General features: G+C 35.4%; 1 protein-coding gene across 1 annotated transcript; it reads right to left on the bottom strand.

The window, feature by feature from the left end:
• Window positions 1-4,519: 4,519 nt before the first annotated feature.
• LOC148576217 (uncharacterized) lies at window positions 4,520-6,803 on the bottom strand. Its single transcript, XM_088502690.1, has 2 exons — window positions 5,058-6,803; window positions 4,520-4,573 (listed from the first exon to the last, which is right to left on the bottom strand). Exons 1-2 carry the CDS (start codon window positions 6,801-6,803, stop codon window positions 4,520-4,522), a joined length of 1,800 nt encoding a protein of 599 aa, XP_088358816.1.
• Between the last annotated feature and the right edge of the window lie 12,679 nt (window positions 6,804-19,482).

The following is a 19,482-nucleotide window of genomic DNA, read 5'->3' as shown; positions in this document are numbered from 1 at the left end:
CTAACGAGATGCCTCTCGACCTGCATCTGAAAATTAACAACATGGTATGGAATGAGAACCGGAGGTTCTCAGTATGGTAAAGGTGCCACACACATAATATATAAGGTCCTGGGAATGCCAGAGGCAATCCTAGAACGCCGACACTCAGATTGTAGAGCTTAAAGTATTAAACAGAAGCCATAAAAGGTGGTTTCCTAGAAATATTTAATCCTAACTTAACTTAACCTTAAATCTAAGTCCTATACTGCCATTCCTCCATACCTCCAATTCCATCATGCATTTTCATAGACAAATAAACAGATAAAGGCAAACACAAGAAAGTTACAACTACTGCAGGTAACAAATACACATTTAGCATGGCAAATACAGATAGGCACACCCAATTAGAGCACAAGCAAGTAATTCAAGTAATATGCATATGATGCATGCCTGTCCTATGGCTGATGAGGCTCATCTGTCGGTTATCCAGCCAACCCGACAAGTCTGAATTGTCCTTAGACTGTCCCCCGACGTGCATCCCCAAGAGTCTATGCATAGATTTTTCTCAAATAATCAATATTGCTCAATGGGGGTAACATTCCCGGGAATTTATGTAGTGCCCGGTCACACTTACGTCGTAGGGTCAACAGAGTATCGAGTTTTCAACCTGGTACACGTGGTGGCAAGCCACGGCACTTAATCCAGGGAATCTCGTATCTCAGATTATTCAAATTCATAAGCCATATAAATAATTCAATTATAATTCATCAACATCCACATCATTCCCAATTGCATCTCATTCATCATCATACATTAAACATATTCAATCCTTATCCTTCATTATATCACCTCCCATTCCATCCATCAATAGTTTCAATTCAAAACATAATTCATTCTTTTCTAAGAATCAAACTTCAAACTTAAAACATACTCACTATCTTAATAACTCAAAATCAAACCATATAACCTTTAAATCTAAATCTCTTTTAAATAATCATCTAAATAAAATCTCTAATTTTTTATAAAATTTCGGCAGCATCTCCTCTAAAACTCGGACTTTGCCACCCTTTTCGGGTCCAAACCTGCTTTCTTTTCAATTCAACATACCCTTCCTCATCATCATAACAATCACCACAATAAATCTACTTCAAATCAACAATTAAACTCATACAATATTCAAATCCAACAACCAAAATTCAACTAAGGATCATAGTTCACAAATCCTAGGCTTTTAACACAAAATACCTCATTATCACAACAACCTCCACAATAGTTATACCTCAAATCAATAATTCACCAAATCATTAGTTAATCAACAATAACATTCAACCATAATTCTCTCCAAATTAACATAACAACATTCACCATCCAAAATTAAAAACTAATTATCCAATAAACTTCAACCAAATATATTCATCGATAAATTACTAAACATTAAACATACACCTGCATTCCAACTTATCCAATGGTCATCTAGCCTAAGTTTTCACAGAACATTATATATTAAATGCAAGAAACCTAAACCATACCTTAGCCGATTTCCACGTAACGACCAAAGCTATTTATTCAAAACCAAAACAGCCCCTCAAAACTCAACTAATCCGCTTCCTCCAAGTTCCAGTATTCATAATTTCAAGCTCCAATTATTTATTTTCAACCTAATACACATTCATAATACATATATACCCAATTTAATACTCAAAGCTCAAATTTAATGAAATTAAAATAGAATTATCGTATCCTCACCTTACCCAAGCTTCACATAAGCAAGAGTGAACGTTTCTCTCAAGCTAATTGGATCCTAAAACATCAGAAATCAAAGAAATTCAATATTCCCACTTAAAATTCGAAAATTGGGGGAAATGAGAGGCTGAAGTGGAATATCAAGTTACCTATGAAATTGTTCCGGTAGAAATGTAGAGCTCGACGCGGTGAACGCGTAGCCGCAAACGGTGCGGCGATCGGAGCTCGAACGGAGGAATTACGGGATTTGGAACTTTGCCGTAAAGGTTCGGCGTTCCTTTCCTCTCCCTGGAGCTCAGCTGCGTCCTTGAGGAAATGAGGGCGGGCTCTTTTTAATGGGCTGGTCCGGTTGAACCGACAGCCCGGTTCGGGTCCGGTTCAACCGGTTCGGTCCTTTCGGTCCATTCTTGGACCGTTTTCTTCAAAATTAGTGTCAAAATTCTCGTTTCGATGAGTTCTACCCTAATTTAATATAGCATTCACATTTCTAATCCTCCTTATTAAAAACTAATTTATTAACTAATTATCTACTAATTTAACCGGGGTTTACATCCTACCCACCTAATAAAGAATTTTGCCCTCAAAATTCAAATATAGTTACCTGAAAAGAGATGTGGATAGTCCTTTCGCATATCTGATTCGAGTTCCCAGGTATGTTCCTCGATACCAGCTCGTCTCCAAGCTACTTTTACCAATGATACTTCCCTTCCTCGTAATCGTTTAACACTGGTGTCATCAATCCTCACCGGAATTACTGGGAGTGTTAGATCTTCTCTCACTTGGATTGGTTCTGGTTCTAGAACATGACTTGCGTCAGGAGTATACTTCCGAAGCTGTGATACATGAAATACATCGTGCAAATTCGAAAGGTACGGCGGTAAGGCAATTCTATAAGCCACTGGTCCAATTCTCTTCAGAATCTCAAACGGTCCAATATAACGAGGATTCAGTTTCTTGGTCTTAATAGCTCTTCCCACTCCAGTGGTTGGTGTAACTTTCAGAAAGACATGTTCTCCTTCTTCGAATTCCAAAGGCTTTCGCCTCTGATCAGCATAACTTTTCTGGTGGCTCTGGGCTATAAGCATTCGATTACGAATCTTCTTTATCTGCTCAGTCGTTTCAGCTATCATTTCAGGCCCTAACAAACTCCTTTCTCCAGTTTCATACTAACATAGTGGAGACTGACATTTTCTGCCATACAGAGCCTCATATGGAGCCATTCCGATGCTCGCATGATAGCTATTATTATAAGCAAATTCTATTAATGGCATATACCGATCCCAGCTTACCGGCTGGTCCAAAACACAAGCCCTTAGCATATCCTCTAAGGTCTGAATAGTTCTTTCTGACTGACCATCTGTCTGAGGGTGATACGCAGTACTCAAACTTAACTGAGTCCCAAATGCACGCTGAAAAGCTCCCCAGAACCTTGATGTAAAACGGGGATCTCTATCAGATATAATAGTAGAGGGCACACCATGTAACCTGACAATCTCTTTGATATACATTCGAGCCAATTCCTCCATTGTGCAACTTATTCGGATAGGAAGAAAGTGAGCTGATTTTGTCAGTCGATCCACAACCACCCAAATAGCGTCACAACCAGATCGGGTTCTAGGCAAACCTATCACAAAATCCATTGCGATACTCTCCCATTTCCATTGTGGAATCTCCAAAGGCTGAAGGGTCCCTGATGGTCTCTGATGCTCAATCTTAACCTTCTGACACGTTAAACATTTAGATACATGCAATGCCACATCATTCTTCATACCTGGCCACCAGAACATCGCTTTCAGATCCTGATACATTTTAGTGCTCCCTGGGTGAATTGAAAACCCGCTCTTGTGAGCTTCCTTCAAGATACTTTGTCGTAGGTCTCCAACATCAGGCACAATAATCCGGTTCTTGAACCTCCATAAACCATCCTGACCTTTTGACATTCTCCACTGTTTTCCCTGTTCAACTGCTGGTAATACCTTACGTAACGCTTCACTATCTTGATGAGCCTTCAGAAGTTCTAATTTAAAATCACTTGAAATCTGTAACTGACTCAAACACAAGATTCCAGATTCTTCTCTAACTCCCAAATTCAAACCTTGAAATGCCTTCAGTAACTCTTCCTCCCGTAGCATCATCCAAGCTGCATATAAAGACTTCCGACTCAAAGCGTCCGCCACAACGTTCGCTTTTCCTGGATGATAATTCAATTCAAAATCATAATCTTTCAGAAGCTCCATCCACCTCCTCTGACGCATATTCAACTCTTTCTGCTCAAAAAGATACTTCAAACTCTTATGGTCTGAGAAAACATGAAACTTAACGCCATAGAGGTAGTGCCTCCAAATCTTTAAAGCAAACACAACAGCAGCAAGTTCTAAATCATGTGTCGGGTAGTTCATCTCATGCGGCCTTAACTGCCGTGAGGCGTATGCTACAACATTCTGGTGCTGCATCAAAACACACCCCAACCCTTTCAGAGATGCATCACAATACACTTCAAACGATTCACTTGGTTCAGGTAATACCAATACAGGTGCAGTAGTCAACCTGTGCTTCAATGCCTGGAAACTCTCTTCACATTCCGGAGTCCAGATAACAGGTGTATCCTTCCTAGTCAACTTAGTTAAAGGTAAGGCGAGCTGTGAAAATCCCTTAATGAATCTGCGATAATACCCTGCCAAACCTAAGAAACTCCTGATCTCTGTCACTGAAGTTGGTCGCTCCCAATTCATCACTGCTTCCACCTTAGCAAGATCCACAGCTACCCCCTGCTTACTCACCACGTGGCCAAGAAACTTCACTTCACTCTTCCAGAACTCATATTTAGATAGCTTAGCATATAACTTCCTGTCTCTCAGAATTTGCAGCACAGTTCGCAAATGATCAGCATGTTCCTCTTCAGTCTTAGAATAAACAAGAATGTCATCAATGAAGACAATAACAAACTTGTCCAGATACGGTCGAAAAATCCTGTTCGTATAATCCATAAATACTGCCGGGGCATTAGTTAACCCGAAAGACATCACTGTATACTCATAATGACCATAACGGGTTCTGAAAGCAGTTTTCGGAATATCCTCGTCTCTAACCCTTATCTGATGATATCCGGATCGCAGGTCAATCTTAGAAAACACACCGGCACCCTGTAACTGATCCATTAGATCATCGATTCTAGGCAACGGATATTTATTCTTCACAGTGATCTTATTCAATTGCTGATAATCGACACACAGCCGCATACTTCCATCCTTCTTCTTTACCAGTAACACTGGCGCTCCCCACGGAGAAACACTTGGTCGGATAAAATGCTTACCCAATAGATCTTCCAGCTGAGCCTTCAGTTCAGCCATTTCTAAAGGCGACATCCTATAAGGAGTAATTGAAATTGGACCGGATCCAGGTACCAACTCAATTGCAAATTCAACCTCTCGGTTAGGTGGGAATTCATTAATATCATCCGGAAACACATTTGGAAATTCACATACAACCGGAATTTGCTCTAAACTCTGATCATCACCTGATACTCCCGCAGTTAATAACATAATACCCTGACATTCGGTTCCAGAACAGTTTACTATCATAGAATTCAAATAGTAACTATTCACCACAACCGGTGCTTCTGACCCTTCTGGCATAAACTGTACTGACTTCTCAGAACAATCAAGCAAAACATGATTCTTGGATAACCAATCCAATCCCAAAATGAGATCAAGACCAGTCATAGGCAAACAAATCAAATCATGCACAAATTCACGCTGTTGCACTCGAAAAGGAACTTGTGGACATTCTATCCTAGTCACCATAGCTTCATGAGTAGCATTATATACTTTCAAATCATAACCTAGAACCACCATTCTCAATCTTAATTCATGGGCCTTTTCAAATGCAATAAATGAATGACTTGCTCCTGAATCAAATAAAGCATTTAAGATTTTACCAGCCATTTCACAATTACCTCTAATAAGTATCTCAGATCCCTCAGCACCAATGGTAGAAGTAGTGTATACTCTCCCCGGCTGTTGCACCCTACCAGTCTCATACTTCTTCTTCTCAGGGCAATTACTGGCTATATGCCCGGGATGTCCACAGGAATAGCACACTCCAAGTCCTAATCTACACGGAACTCCAGGATGATATTTTCCACACTTCTGACAATTCAGATCCTGCTGTGGCTGCTTCCCAAACCTTTTTCCTTGATTAGCAGTAATATTCGGCCTTCTGTAATTACCTTGACCCTGAGTCTGCTGCGAAACAAAACCTCCACGTTTGAAATTCCTACCTCTCGGAGCAAAGTTCCTCCCTGAAGGCCTCTGAAAAGGCATCCTCAAACTCCCTTTCTCTGCTGCCGCCTTCCTCACACAATCCTCAGCCACCCTACTCTTATTCACTAATTCAGAAAATACCCTGATCTCCATTGGGGCAACGAAGCTTAGAATATCGCTCTGAAGACCTCCCTCATATTTAATACACTTCCATTCAGCAAAATCTTCAGGCGCACCTTGACAGATACGAGAAAAGCGACATAACTCCTCAAATTTGCTGGTATACTCAGCAACAGTCATTTGTCCCTGCTTTAACTGCATTAATTCAAGTTCCTTGGCATTTCTAGCTGAATTAGGAAAGTATTTCTTATAGAACTCTGTCCGGAAAACCTCCCAAGGAATCGCAGCACCATCAGGCTGCAGGATACGTCGTGTTCCCTGCCACCAATATTGAGCTTCACCTTGCAACTGATAAGTTCCAAATTCAACCCATTGCTCTTCAGGAACCTGTTGTGCCTGTAATGCCCTTTCCATAGCCTGAATCCAATTATCTGCATCAGTGGGATTTGAGGTTCCCCTAAAAGTCGGAGGGCGAACTTTCAGAAATGTAGCAAGTGTCATAGGACCGTCTCCATCATTATTGTTCCCATGATTACCCTGATTTATCTGATTACCCAGTGCCTCAGCTGTTGCCTGCATAGCTGCAGCCATATTTCCCAAGGCAGCCATAAAGTCTACTGGATCAGTCCCTGTGGGTACAGGAGTAACGGTGCCTGTCCTACCTCTACCTCGCCCGCGACTGCGTCCGCGAGTCGACATCTGGTCCCTATACACACCAAACAAGTGATATTAAGTTGATCAGTCTCAATATCGCAGGTCTAATGCTTTAAGTTCCAAATGCATGCTCACAAACGTTTATGCCATATATATCAATCAGATATCCTAATAGCACATAAACACATATATAGAGAATGCACAGAAGCACAATCAGTCCGTCTTTCAGGCTCTATAGGAACGAACTGCTCTGATACCATTAATGTAACACCCTACCACACAAAGCTTTACGCTTAAGTCGTAAAACAGAGGTGATGTGGTATTACGACCTCTAAAATAAAATAAGTACATATAATAGCAGAAAAGTTATAATATGCTAGGAGCCTTGAAGAAAAGGGGGAAATAAAAAATCGCACAATAAAGGCGCAACGCCCAAGGAACGAGTTAACTTACGTGCTAAGAAAACCATAACTATCAAACATAAGCTAACAGAAGTGGGAATAGAGTGCCAAAGATACAAAATATCAAGCTCCTAACTCAGCCTGCGAAGTCAAGACTGGCCGGAGAATATTTACACATATATATACATACATATCCAAAACCCAAAAGTACATATACACAATCCTGCCTCTCCATAAACCTCTAAGAGGATCAAAAAGAATAAGTCATGCGGAGAGAAAACTAAGTACATATATATACATCATAGCATAACAAAATATCCCAGTAACCACTCCGCTTCAAGAGTCCAGACGCCTAACGAGATGCCTCTCGACCTGCATCTGAAAATTAACAACATGGTATGGAATGAGAACCGGAGGTTCTCAGTATGGTAAAGGTGCCACACACATAATATATAAGGTCCTGGGAATGCCAGAGGCAATCCTAGAACGCCGACACTCAGATTGTAGAGCTTAAAGTATTAAACAGAAGCCATAAAAGGTGGTTTCCTAGAAATATTTAATCCTAACTTAACTTAACCTTAAATCTAAGTCCTATACTGCCATTCCTCCATACCTCCAATTCCATCATGCATTTTCATAGACAAATAAACAGATAAAGGCAAACACAAGAAAGTTACAACTACTGCAGGTAACAAATACACATTTAGCATGGCAAATACAGATAGGCACACCCAATTAGAGCACAAGCAAGTAATTCAAGTAATATGCATATGATGCATGCCTGTCCTATGGCTGATGAGGCTCATCTGTCGGTTATCCAGCCAACCCGACAAGTCTGAATTGTCCTTAGACTGTCCCCCGACGTGCATCCCCAAAAGTCTATGCATAGATTTTTCTCAAATAATCAATATTGCTCAATGGGGGTAACATTCCCGGGAATTTATGTAGTGCCCGGTCACACTTACGTCGTAGGGTCAACAGAGTATCGAGTTTTCAACCTGGTACACGTGGTGGCAAGCCACGGCACTTAATCCAGGGAATCTCGTATCTCAGATTATTCAAATTCATAAGCCATATAAATAATTCAATTATAATTCATCAACATCCACATCATTCCCAATTGCATCTCATTCATCATCATACATTAAACATATTCAATCCTTATCCTTCATTATATCACCTCCCATTCCATCCATCAATAGTTTCAATTCAAAACATAATTCATTCTTTTCTAAGAATCAAACTTCAAACTTAAAACATACTCACTATCTTAATAACTCAAAATCAAACCATATAACCTTTAAATCTAAATCTCTTTTAAATAATCATCTAAATAAAATCTCTAATTTTTTATAAAATTTCGGCAGCATCTCCTCTAAAACTCGGACTTTGCCACCCTTTTCGGGTCCAAACCTGCTTTCTTTTCAATTCAACATACCCTTCCTCATCATCATAACAATCACCACAATAAATCTACTTCAAATCAACAATTAAACTCATACAATATTCAAATCCAACAACCAAAATTCAACTAAGGATCATAGTTCACAAATCCTAGGCTTTTAACACAAAATACCTCATTATCACAACAACCTCCACAATAGTTATACCTCAAATCAATAATTCACCAAATCATTAGTTAATCAACAATAACATTCAACCATAATTCTCTCCAAATTAACATAACAACATTCACCATCCAAAATTAAAAACTAATTATCCAATAAACTTCAACCAAATATATTCATCGATAAATTACTAAACATTAAACATACACCTGCATTCCAACTTATCCAATGGTCATCTAGCCTAAGTTTTCACAGAACATTATATATTAAATGCAAGAAACCTAAACCATACCTTAGCCGATTTCCACGTAACGACCAAAGCTATTTATTCAAAACCAAAACAGCCCCTCAAAACTCAACTAATCCGCTTCCTCCAAGTTCCAATATTCACAATTTCAAGCTCCAATTATTTATTTTCAACCTAATACACATTCATAATACATATATACCCAATTTAATACTCAAAGCTCAAATTTAATGAAATTAAAATAGAATTATCGTATCCTCACCTTACCCAAGCTTCACATAAGCAAGAGTGAACGTTTCTCTCAAGCTAATTGGATCCTAAAACATCAGAAATCAAAGAAATTCAATATTCCCACTTAAAATTCGAAAATTGGGGGAAATGAGAGGCTGAAGTGGAATATCAAGTTACCTATGAAATTGTTCCGGTAGAAATGTAGAGCTCGACGCGGTGAACGCGTGGCCGCAAACGGTGCGGCGATCGGAGCTCGAACGGAGGAATTACGGGATTTGGAACTTTGCCGTAAAGGTTCGGCGTTCCTTTCCTCTCCCTGGAGCTCAGCTGCGTCCTTGAGGAAATGAGGGCGGGCTCTTTTTAATGGGCTGGTCTGGTTGAACCGACAGCCCGGTTCGGGTCCGGTTCAACCGGTTCGGTCCTTTCGGTCCATTCTTGGACCGTTTTCTTCAAAATTAGTGTCAAAATTCTCGTTTCGATGAGTTCTACCCTAATTTAATATAGCATTCACATTTCTAATCCTCCTTATTAAAAACTAATTTATTAACTAATTATCTACTAATTTAACCGGGGTTTACACTATAAAGCTCGTGCATTATTTCTAATCCATCGTTACCGATGTTAAAAATTTTGTGGTGACAATATTATTATAAATATCATCACTAATTTTTATAGTAACATGTTTTTAACAATATTATTGGATCCTAAATAATATATATTAACTATGTATCTTCCTAATTAAATATTGGTTTCATTAATTGAAACATTGATAGGTTTACTTATACAGTAAAAAAATGCCAAACAAATAATTAATTTTTTTCGATGTACTCTATAAACTCGTGCATTATTTCTAATCCATTGTTACTGTTGTAAAAAATTTTGTGGTGACAATAATATTATGAATATCTTCACTAATTTTTATATTAATATGTTTTTAACAATATTATTAACAAATTTGAAAGCAACATAGATAAAACGATTTGTCTCAATTGACCAAAACATTAAGATATAAAATTAATCGATCAAATGAGTACACTCACTACAAATTAAATACCTTTAGCATGCATTCTTGAGTTTTGAAGTTCATTTTTGAGTTGCGTAAATTAGAGTATGAAATCAATTAAACGGGCATGCGCGAGTATAATAAGTTGATGCCAAAAATAGTACAAAAAATATATCGTTGTGATATTGGCTGATTAAGTAATTGAGGAGTTACTAGGGATATAAATAAAATAACTTACACTACAAGAAAAACACCTATTCAGGTACACTTGAAAAGTGTAGCCAAAAGTGAAAAAAATGATACCTTAGGAAAAGGCTACGCTTTTTAGGCTTCGGAGACGCTTTTCTGAGGGATGCCTATACCAGTGTTGCCTATTCTCAAAGGCTACGCTTTTCTGTACCAAAGGCTATGCTTTTGGCATTTGGAAATAGAGTGTGCTTTTTACGTGATGCTGTTCAGGACCAAAGGCTACGCTTTTCAGCTTCCAAGTTTACCATAATAGGCTACACTTATCCTTGCTACTGCATCACCTATAAAGCGTAGCCACATTGTATACCATAGCTACTCTATATAAGTGTAGCCTTAGATCCCTTATTGTTTATTTTTTGTATATATATTGCACAACATAATATGTAGTAATATGATTACATATATAATTCTGCATTTTTAATTAAATGAATTAAATATTATAAAATAAAAATAAAAATATAATTATACTAAATAATTTTTTTAAATAATAAAAATTATCTGTAAACAAAATATATTTATAATGAACCAAAAGTTCTGGAATGAATTTAATTTTGAATATTCATACATCTCACATTAAATTAAGCATAGCCAAATCAAAATAAGAATGAGACCTCTTAGAATTTACTCTAATACTCTATGAAAAACTAAAATATTATATCCTACATAAATATCTTCTAAGTCATTAGTCAACCATACATCTATTATTTCTCAACACTACTCCATCTTTACATCCATAATTTTGTGCACAATCTAATTCGTCAAGAGCTTCTCCTGCTCCTCTACCATCATCTTAGAGAATACACCTGGAGCATTAAGCATTGACCATTAGCAGTTTGTAACTGTTCACAGTAAAACAATCTTGAACTTGAAAGAAATAGCATGTTTATATATACTGTGAAACATTAGTTCCATCTCTCCATCTATAATGCTCGCTCCACCAGTGGCATGATCAACTAAGACAGAGAGTTCAGATTTCTAATCTTTAATATAAATTCCAAGATTAAGCTATAAAAAAAGTTTAACATTGTTAACAAACTTAACCATAATATCATAGAAGCTCAAAAACTATTAAAAGCCTAAGAGAGTGAAGAAATTTTATTGGATAATAGTTTCCTGCCACAGGTTGAGTAACTTGAAAGGGCCAATCTTTCTTGTGATCATAAACCTGTGTAAAAAAGTTTGAGTAAAAAAACTCAATGTTGAACATTTTTAACTGGAGGATTTTTATTACAAACGAACAAAAATTGGCATCAGAGTTACCCTTTTTAAAAAATCTCTTCCATTAGAATCAGTATAAAAATCCTTGTTTGTAGTCATATTTGCTGTTTTTTGAGTGATCGCCTCTTTTTCAACTCCATTATCAGTTAGAATTGGACCAACCTTCATAAAACTATTTGTTTCATAACCTTAGACAATTAACAGCATAATATTCTATTTTAGCTGATGAAAAAAGTGGCTTCTCACTATTACAAAGAAAGCAACTCACAGTGTATTCAACACCAGCATGGTCTTTGTTTTTGTAAAGCCTAATAACCTTCAAAAAATAAATGAAACAAATAAATAGGATGTAAAGGACATGCTTATGAACAAAGCAAACCCATTTAAGTATTTTGAAAATAATAGGATATACCATTATATATTGAAAAAGAAAAAAGACAATAAACACAATTATTTTAAAGGACACTGACCTGGTAAATCCAAGAGCTAAACTCTTGATGAATCTCATCAGCTAGTGGCCCGCGGATTACATTGTAGGGAACCTGCATGTATATCAAATAGAAAACAAATTTAAATATAAAAGCTTCAAAGGAATTGAAAATATAATATTATGTGTATTGTGAAATAATGTAATTGCAGTTCTTTTGTTATGTTACAACTAAAGAAGGCACATATATTAGTAGTAAGATTGAGCAGAAGTTTCTCTCTTACCTTCTAATATTTTTGCTGCCTAAATCCATAAGAATTGTCACTCTTTTTTTGTCTTCATGAATTGGCTACGTAGATGAAAAATTGAATCAGAAACAAAACTTTAATATATATATATATATATAAATGAATCTAAAAACTAAAAGCTAGAAGTAATGGCAGTGCTACAAGAACAAATTTCACATATGAAATTTTGGACTAAAGGGAAAAAAACTGAAAGCTTTCACTTATAACTTTATTCACTTCTTAATAATCATGCCATTAGATTTCAGCAGCTTCTAATTCTTAAGCAAAGAGCAAAATATAATTACAATTTCAATTACATCTATACGAGAATTAAATTAAGTGTGAAATTTAAACTAAAACTTGAAGTAGATTCACAAAAACCAGATTTGATTATTGAATGATTAATCAAACCATGAAACTAATTATTGAATATTAATAGATCCTATGCCATAAATAATTAGAGAATTGAATAAAAGCTTATGAATCAGAACTATCTAATATAAGTGTACATAAGTTGTTTCTGTTCCCATCTTCAGTTATTCTTCCCATAACCTAAGGAAATTAAGCGAACAAAATTAGCCATAACCCACAAAATAGACAAAAAGTGAAGACAATACAGCTTAGAAAGAATAGAGAATAGATCAGGCAAACAAAAATCTATTATAAAAGGGAAAACAAAATAAGAATTATAATATGAAGAATGATCCATTTTGTCTTGTTGTTGGCTTTGCTTTTAACAAGGCTCCAATAATTCTTAGAACTTAAAGGCAATTGATTCTATAAGGGAGATCAACCAATTCATGAAACTCTTACCAGAAAAAGTGAATTGGCCTTTAAAATGTATGGATTTTTTACTTTGCAGGTCAACAAGCTTCTCAGCATCCTTCAAATCCAACTGAAATGAATGTCAAGGGTCAACTACTAAGAGCAATTAGTTTGCAAAGATGATAATATTCACCATGATCAAAATAAGATCATTTTTGAGGAACTGGATTTCCATTTAAAATGTTAAATAAGGTTCACGCCATTTGCCAAACATTCTGGTCTTCCTCAATGAGAATATCACAAAGTATAGGATAACTCAAGAACTGCACAGTGAAATGTAAAACGAGTTATTTATCATAATAATCAAACAATAACTTATTGTAACTATGCTAAAAGAATGAAACTTTAGAAAGAATAAATCAAGTAGGATTGGAAAATACTATTATGATTAATGAAGTAGCATTGAAAAATAGAAGGAAAATAAAAACGTCTTATATGTACTACTACTCTTGATAACTTTGAAGTAGCTCCAAATTAGATGACTGCATTAAATCACTTTAAAATAAAGTATAACTATAATTATACTCTGACACTTTAAAATGAAATCACTCAAATATATCATTATTGTTTAGGGGCTTATTTTGATTAATGTTCAATGTAACAGAACTTGGAGTCAGAATCACTTACTTTTAGAAAGGCTTGTATTCATAGTTTCAAATAGACATACATGATTCTGGATCATATTTCATAAAAACATGAAGCAAATCTCAAAATTATATAACTATATAAGTTCCAACATTACTAAAGACTCACATTACAAACCAAAATATCATCGAACAAAAACAATAACAAATCAGCATACACACGGAAGCAACACTCCCAGATATAAGAACCTCTACAAAACAAGCTATGCATATGAGTACTTCATCAAATTTTCTTGAAGTTAGAGAAATGGTAAGAAACATCAACACTCGTGAAACAACACATGCATTTTCACAAACACATAGAGAGCAACAAGAACAACAAGGAGGACTGATGAGTACCTTGAGTTCTTTGGATCCTGACCTAAAATCAGCACAATCAGCCGCATCAAGCCACCATATTTGAAGTTAGTTCTTCATTTCTACAATGATCAAGGAAAATAGTTAAATTAAATTAAAAACAAACAATGTGTTTCTTAAATTAGATAAGGCCATTTCAGAAGCCAATACACATTCAGAAGCTAAAATCTCCAAATTAAAAAACCCTAAAATCGGAACCCTAAACCTCCCAAATTTCAGAACCAAATGAAAACCAATATATATACCTTCTCGACGATGGTGAGCGCAGAGACGACGATGATGAGCGTAGAGACCACGATGGTGACAGCGCGGTGACGGTGAGAACAGAGACGACGAGGGTGAGAGGCAACTATGAGAACAGAGACGACAAGGTTGAGCGGTGACGGTGTGCGCAGATACGACGCGGGTGAGCGGCGACGGTGAGCACAAAGACAATGAAGATGCGGTGAGTAGTAAGCGAAGGTGAAGTGGTGGTGGAGAAGAGGGGTGACGGGGAATGGAGAAGGGCGAAGGTGAGTGGTGAAGGATGAAGTGGCAAAACCCTTTCTTCTCCGATGTAGGGTGAAGCGGTGAATGGTGAAGCGCGGGTGTGCAGGGTACGATGAAAATGAAACAAAAAATTTACTAAGTGTATGGGTATTTGGCGCTCTTACATTAGAAAACATTTTTGAAGCGCACCCAAAATATATGGAACAGATTACTCTTCAAAAGCGCACCCTTTGATTAAAAAAGTGTGTACCAATAGATATCAAGATAAGGCTACACTTTATAAGTGATCTTTATAATATCTAAGGAGACACTTTTTAAGTGATGCCACAATTGTGTTTCCTATTCTCCTATAAAAAGGAAACACGGATAAAAGCGTAGCCTATTCATAGAATAGGCTACGCTTTTTAAATGTAGCTTAAAAAAGCGTGGCTGAATGGGTATTTTTCTTGTAGTGTTATATTATGAAGCATACAACAGAAAACGAACACGCGTGATGGACCATCAAAGGTAACAGGCATGTGTTTAATTTATTTAACGTAATAAACTCAAAACAAGCAGTAAAGTAAATGATAGAAGATTCCAAAATTGCCGAGTCATTTGTCTTAAAAGACATGGATAAATCTACTTGGTATCACCTTCCTCGTCACAACCATGTGATGAATCCATCTTAATCATCTTAGCGGATGCTTGGAAATCAACAATAAAGCATTTCACTACGGAAGGATTTATGTTGGTTGATGTTTTGGGGTCGACTGAACCCATTTGTTTTTATTGGAGTCTAGCAAACTTGGAGAGCCTTGGATACACACATGCCTTGCTTGTTTCCGGACGAAGGATGGGTTTCCGATTCCGAAGAAATCATGGCCATTTTTAACATATCCTCTTCTATAATACCTTCTTCTACTTTGTCTTCATTGTACACAATGACCGCCTAAATTAGAAACGATTTCAGAAACAAAAATTCAGCACGTCAATCTGAAAGGTCCATTTAACAAATATGTAACATTATTTTGGCAGGGTGTAAATATGATATTGATTGGCTTATTTGCATGTGAATTGGTATATACCATATCTATGTTGCACTTAGCAACAAACGAAGCTAGAATGTCTGGCTCAAAGCAAAGCCTGGATATAGTTATTACACAGGGTTGATATGAACTGAGATTTTCCAACTTTGCAAACACTTTTAAAGTAAATGGCTTCTCCTTGATGGCAAACAACTTACTTGGATAGGCATCGTCCATGTCACACTATAGCATGAGGTTAGAATAAAAATCCTTGTAAGAATGTAACAATAAGGTAATATTATAAACATAGTAAGGATGCAAACATTTTCTGAGATTGATGATATGAGTTCAGCAGCTGAGATGCCAAGGAACTGGCAGCTGCATTTTTTAACAGAACAAAGGACGCATCACCCATTCCGGCATGTACACGCAATTTCAGGCAATATCTAATAAGACACGAACAGTTCAGTGCTACATCCCAAGATTAATGACATAAGATTCTCTTGAAATTGTGGGTAGTAAAAGACCGGGGCAGTATATGAAATAGATGCACTAAAATAATGTACGAACCTAGTAGTAAATTCATTAGAGTAAGTATCACATTTTTCGTAGTAAAACTGATCACCTAGTGTCTCATGACCCTAAAAATATTTTTTTGCAGCCTTTATACCACCAATTATATTTTGTCTCTACTTGCTTAACAATTCCAAGAGTAACATAGCATGATCTCTGCATGGCAATTGACCATAAGCAATCCGTACATGCGTGGAATTAAAATCTCCATACAAATAAGTGAAGGGTGTATTTAATAGGGAGATTTAAAGGGAGTTGAAACCTATTTTGTTTCTTTGATACCAACAACGTTCGAAAATTTAGTTAGGTTCAACAAATCATCAACTAGTGAATATGTAAAAAGATGATTTATAGAAGTAACATCGAGAGACCTTCCGCTATTCAAGTGGAGCACCCTAGCGCAATATAAAATTCCAAATCCCTTGTTCATAATTAATACAAACCGTTTATGAGATGGTGTGAATAAAGATTTAATTTTTTTATTAAATATAGGGTAAAATATACTTTTTGTCCCTGAAGTTTAGCAAAAGTTTCAAAAATACCCTTAAATTTTATTTTGTTTCAATCTTGTCCCAGAAGTTTTCGATTTGTATGAAATATACCCTCGACGGCTAAATTTTCAAAAAATTTAAGACCAATCTAACAATAATGCATGAAAATTATGCTTGATTTGCTTGTGTTGAAGGGGTGTTCTTATGAAATTGTTGTTGAATCGGTATTAAATTTTTTGAAAAATTAGTCGTTAGGGGTATATTTGATGCAAATCGAAAATTTTTGGGACAAAATTGAAACAAAATAAAACTTAGAGGTATTGTTAAAATTTTTGGCAAACTTCAGGGACAAAAAATATACTTTACCCATAAATATATAACATGATGGTAACCTCTATCTAAATTTTTTGACCACATCCAAATCAAGGTTAACCTTCATTATTGTTGTGTAGTTTGTATTCGAGATTGTCATGGTCCCTGTTTATCCCACACACATCCATAACATATTATTATATAGGATTGGAAAGAATATGGACAAACTTAAGGCGCTAACAAATAAAATTCATATACAAATAAAAATAAAAAATGGAAAAATTTAGAAATTAACAATTAAATTTTTTCATTTTTACAAATTGAAGAACAATATATTCAGTTGCTAGATGATTCTCGAGATGATAAAGCAATTGGCGAGCATAGCTCTGCCATAGTGTGCACAATATTTTTCCATCGCTACTGCAAATTATATGTAAACCAGTGTAAGTATATTTTGATAGTAACGCGTAGTAAAAATGGTATTAGTCTTAATATGGCTCCAAAAAAAACCTAAAATAAATATTGAAAAATAATAACGAAACGATGAATAACATACGTAAGGTCATCCAGCTGAATGGTTAAATAATGTGAAGTCTGATCATTCTTAGTGTAAGTAAGAAGCTCAGTCTTCCCAGTTAGCAATCCCATGTAGTCTACATGAAAAAAATGACACTGGACATGAATAGCACTTAAGTGTTATTATGAATATGTTATAAGAGTATATAAGGCAAAAAAAGATAATTCATAATTTACTCCAACCAAGAGAAATGTGAAAGAACAATACCAATGAGTCTAGAATCATACTTGGTCTCAGACAATATTTCAGCTATATATATAAAATCAAACGAATCATGTGGAATTGGTAGGTCATGCACGGGGTGAACACGAGTCTCTCGTTTGAAGATCAATCTAAATTTGTGATTAGTTGGCTTGAATTTAATGTTATTTGCATCCATAGCCAAATTACTTATAACATAATCATTCCCCTCATCCATGATAGGGTCAAATAGATGACATTGATAAGTATTATACGATCCCCCTAGGTTAAACAACAAAATAAGTGTATATATGGTGATGTAAATCACGTAATCTTCATGCATGCATACAATGATAACGTGAACCTAAGGCTACATAGTTAAATGTAATTTTTTAAAAAAATGAGAAATTAGCACAATGAATATCTTTCCATAAATGATCATGTCATAATATCATATATATAGAATATAATATATATATATATATTATTTAGTACTTACCTGCTGATCAATAAAGACCAATTCCATAGATGGTTCGAACCGCTTTTTGGTAAATGAAGGCAACTTCCACTTGCAAATAGGTCTCATCTTAAGGGTCCAAGGTTTGTCCCCTTGAAAATCATTCACATCCTTGATGAAGTCGAGATTGGCTACCATCATGAAAGAGCTAAAACAAACAACGGAATATGATAACACTAAGAAATCTAAATAGATATTACTATAAGCTTTTTCGTTGTGCATGGAGTATTGCAATGAACTTCATTCCTTTATATAGAAAAGTAGTAATGAGATGTCCATCTAATCGATAGAAGAAATGATTGAAGAAACTGAGAAATGGAAGGAAACTGGTTTTGAAAAAATTATTTTGTCTCTTGTATATCAGACGACAGTATAGCATAGGATAGATACTATATTATAAATACATATATTATGAGCTAAATAAATATAAATATACATACAAAATCAGAAGATGGAATATACATATATATAATAATGTACTCTAATATTATAATATATACGTTGCTATAAGGTGTTATATAAGCATGAATAAGATAATAAAAATTAAATAAAAGATAAATAACCCACACATTTTTTAAAAGAACAATAACTCTCTCGACATATAATAGTTATGTATATGTATATATAACTGAAATATTTATGTAAGCATACTATCTATGTAAGATACGTCACACTATTAGTTAGACAGCACATCAAAGTTGCACAAAGATCAACGTGTTTTGTCATGTAGTCATTAACAGTAAGTGAACAAATTACCAGAGGAATATATTTGGTTAATGCATTTAAGTTATAAGTTATAATATTTGATATTTTGATTGCCTTCTTTCATATTATAATATACGGATTGGATAAATACAAATAGGAAAAAGAAATAATGGTTTATAAATAGTGCATTTAAAATATATTTTATTTGATGTTTGAGTCATAGAAAAAGTGTAAGTAAAAAATTATTCTTTCTTATTATTTTAAGACCATCATTTTTTTGGCCAAATGGGCAATAAATGAGGCTACTTTTTCTATATAAGGTATATCTGTGGAGTGTCATATATAATATATTTAATATAATATATTAATATATAAAAAAAGTTTTATCTATATCATGCCGATCGAATAAAATTAGA

This window comes from Arachis ipaensis, chromosome B1 (genome assembly GCF_059453495.1).
Source record: "Arachis ipaensis isolate K30076 ecotype BB chromosome B1, ASM5945349v1, whole genome shotgun sequence".
Taxonomy (NCBI): Eukaryota; Viridiplantae; Streptophyta; class Magnoliopsida; order Fabales; family Fabaceae; genus Arachis; species Arachis ipaensis.
This window is presented reverse-complemented; position numbering and strand designations above follow the sequence as displayed.

Coding starts and splice junctions, on each gene's coding strand:
- LOC148576217 (XM_088502690.1), bottom strand. CDS start 6,803: ATGTCGACTCGCGGACGCAGTCGCGGGCGAGGTAGAGGTAGGACAGGC. Junction 4,574..5,057: donor TAGAAATGGCTGAACTGAAG/GCTCAGCTGGAA, acceptor AAATTCTGAGAG/ACAGGAAGTTATATGCTAAG.